At 34.7% G+C, this 2530-nt stretch overlaps 1 protein-coding gene across 1 annotated transcript; it reads left to right on the top strand.

The window, feature by feature from the left end:
* The first annotated feature begins 609 nt into the window (after positions 1 to 609).
* Positions 610 to 2226, top strand: LOC133803463 (uncharacterized protein At4g06744-like). The gene has a single exon (XM_062241515.1). It carries the CDS (start codon positions 648 to 650, stop codon positions 1977 to 1979), a length of 1332 nt encoding a protein of 443 aa, XP_062097499.1. The 5' UTR covers positions 610 to 647; the 3' UTR covers positions 1980 to 2226.
* The last annotated feature ends 304 nt before the right edge of the window (positions 2227 to 2530 follow it).

Raw genomic sequence — 2530 nt, 5'->3', positions numbered from 1 at the left:
TAACTTTATTTATAGAATTTATTAATTATATTTATTAAATTTATGATTTAATAAATAAATAATAATATATATAAAAAATGACATAAACATATTAAATAAAAAATTAAACAAAAACACTATTTATGATTTTTTTTAAATATATATATAATTTGATAACTTTTTTTAAACATAATTGATAATTTTTAATAAAAATTAAGATTATGTTTTATATATTATTATAATGATATTTTATAATATTTAAATTTATATTAATATAAGTATTAAATGTCCAATTTTGTATTAAATATTATTATAATAATTAGATTTTATAATATTTGAATTCATATTAATATAATTAATTAGTAAAAAATTAGAATTATATATTAATATCATAATAATATTTCATAACATTTAAATTTAAATTTATATTAATATAATTATTAAATATTTTATATTATATATTAATATTATAATAACAATATTTTATATGTTTTGAATTTGAATTTATATTAATATAATTAATAAATATTTATGTTTAGGTTAGTTTTCAATGTATTAAAAAGTTTGGTTAAAGTTAATATAACCAATAAATTTCCATAAATATTAATATAAAAGAACATATTGGTTTCCTTCCATTTCACAATAGTTTACAAGAACATACTTCCAAGATGAACTTCCGCGCACTTGTCTCATCATCATTAGTACTACTTTTCTCCCTACACTCTATAATTCCCTCTCCCGGACTATCCCAACCAGCCAGAGCCAGATGTCCGGTGATAAACTTGCCACCATGGCCTACTCCCGCCAAGTACCTACGTCCACGCCCGCCACTCTACCCGCCGGGTCTTAATCTCATGCCAAAGCGTCCTGCCAATAACCCTGGTCCCCTAGCTAACCGAGCCAGAATCCTCTTCATCACCCAAGAGCTCAAACGAAACATAACCTTCGATCCTTTTAGATACACCCCAACCTGGGTCGGAAACAACTATTGTCTCTTCAAAGGTTTCTTTTGTGACACCGTACCGGACTTGAACATCACGGGGCTCGCTAGCATTGACTTTAACGGCGGCAGGTTCGGCGGCAGGTTCCTCAACTTCTACCGATTCATTCGAAACTTGCCCGACATCGCCATCTTCCACGCCAACTCCAACAACTTCAGCGGCATCATCAACAATGGCTTAAGCCAGTTGCGCTATCTCTACGAGCTCGACCTTAGTAACAACAAGTTTCTCGGTGGTTTCCCGAAGAACGTCCTCGGCGCAAAGAATTTGACTTTCGTTGACCTTCGGTTCAACACTTACAACGGGACACTATCCAACGACTTGTTTAACTTCGACACCGACATATTGTTCATTAACAACAATGGTTTTTCTCAAGGGATACCTACTAACTTGGGTAACACTCCAGCGATTTATCTAACCCTAGCGGGTAACAAGTTGACGGGTACCATCCCCACAAGTATAGGTCGGTCTTGGAAGACCTTAAAAGAAGTTCTGCTATTGAACAACCGGCTTTCGGGTTGTCTCCCTTTCGAGATTGGGTACTTGAACCAGACAACAGTGTTCGATGCCGGGTCCAATCTCTTGACGGGTCCGATCCCACAATCGTTTGGGTGCTTGAAGAGTATGCAATTCTTGAACTTGGCTCATAACCAGCTCTATGGAACCATTCCGGAGTCATTATGTAGGTTGCCCAACGCGTATAACGTTACGCTGACGTATAACTTCTTTACCCAAATGGGGACTCGGTGCCTTAGGTTGATGCGGGCTGGGAGGCTTCACGTGGGCCGGAACTGCATAATGGGCCTTCCGAATCAAAAGCCCGCGGCTGAGTGCAACCGTTTCTTTTCGAGGCCCAGGACTTGCTCTCGTGTGAGCACCTTCAGCTTTGTTCCTTGCAATCTCCCCAACTCGATTGAAATTGATGGTCGGCATCTAGAAGAGATCCCCGCCCCTCCACCCCCACGGACCTATGCTGCTCTGGAGAAAGTTCAGAACTGACGGGACCATCCATCCATCTATCCGCCTATATTTTATTTGATTAAATAACTGCTATTGTGTTTTAAAATAGTTTATTTGTATTGTGAGATCTGGTGCATGCATGCAGGTTGTTTGTTAATTAGTGTGTAGTATATATATATATTTATATATATATATATACGGCAAATTTTAAATTTCATGTTTAAATGTGTTGTTGTATTATCTATTGGTCTATTAATGTGGATGTTAACGGTTGATTTTGTGGGTATATCATCAGTTTTATCACTTGTTTGTCTAAACAAAACATTGAAAGGTAAAAATATGTATGAAATATAGAGGACTACGTACTGAATTCACTTTTTTGGTAACAATGATGCATTTTTTTTCTATTATCCACACGTGGATGGTTATAATCTATTTATTTTATATCATAATGTATATTATAATTATTTAGAACATTATGTAAATTTTTAAGAAATTTTAAATAATTTATTGTGCCCGAAAATAAGGTTTAAAAAGTGAAATTTCACACACATACAAAAAAAATAGGAGCACATACAATGTGCTGTTTG

The sequence above is a fragment of the Humulus lupulus genome, chromosome X, assembly GCF_963169125.1.
Source record: "Humulus lupulus chromosome X, drHumLupu1.1, whole genome shotgun sequence".
NCBI lineage: Eukaryota > Viridiplantae > Streptophyta > Magnoliopsida > Rosales > Cannabaceae > Humulus > Humulus lupulus.
This window is presented reverse-complemented; position numbering and strand designations above follow the sequence as displayed.

Excerpts from the sequence above, each read along its gene's own strand:
- LOC133803463 (XM_062241515.1), top strand. The coding sequence starts at position 648 with ATGAACTTCCGCGCACTTGTCTCATCATCATTAGTACTACTTTTCTCC.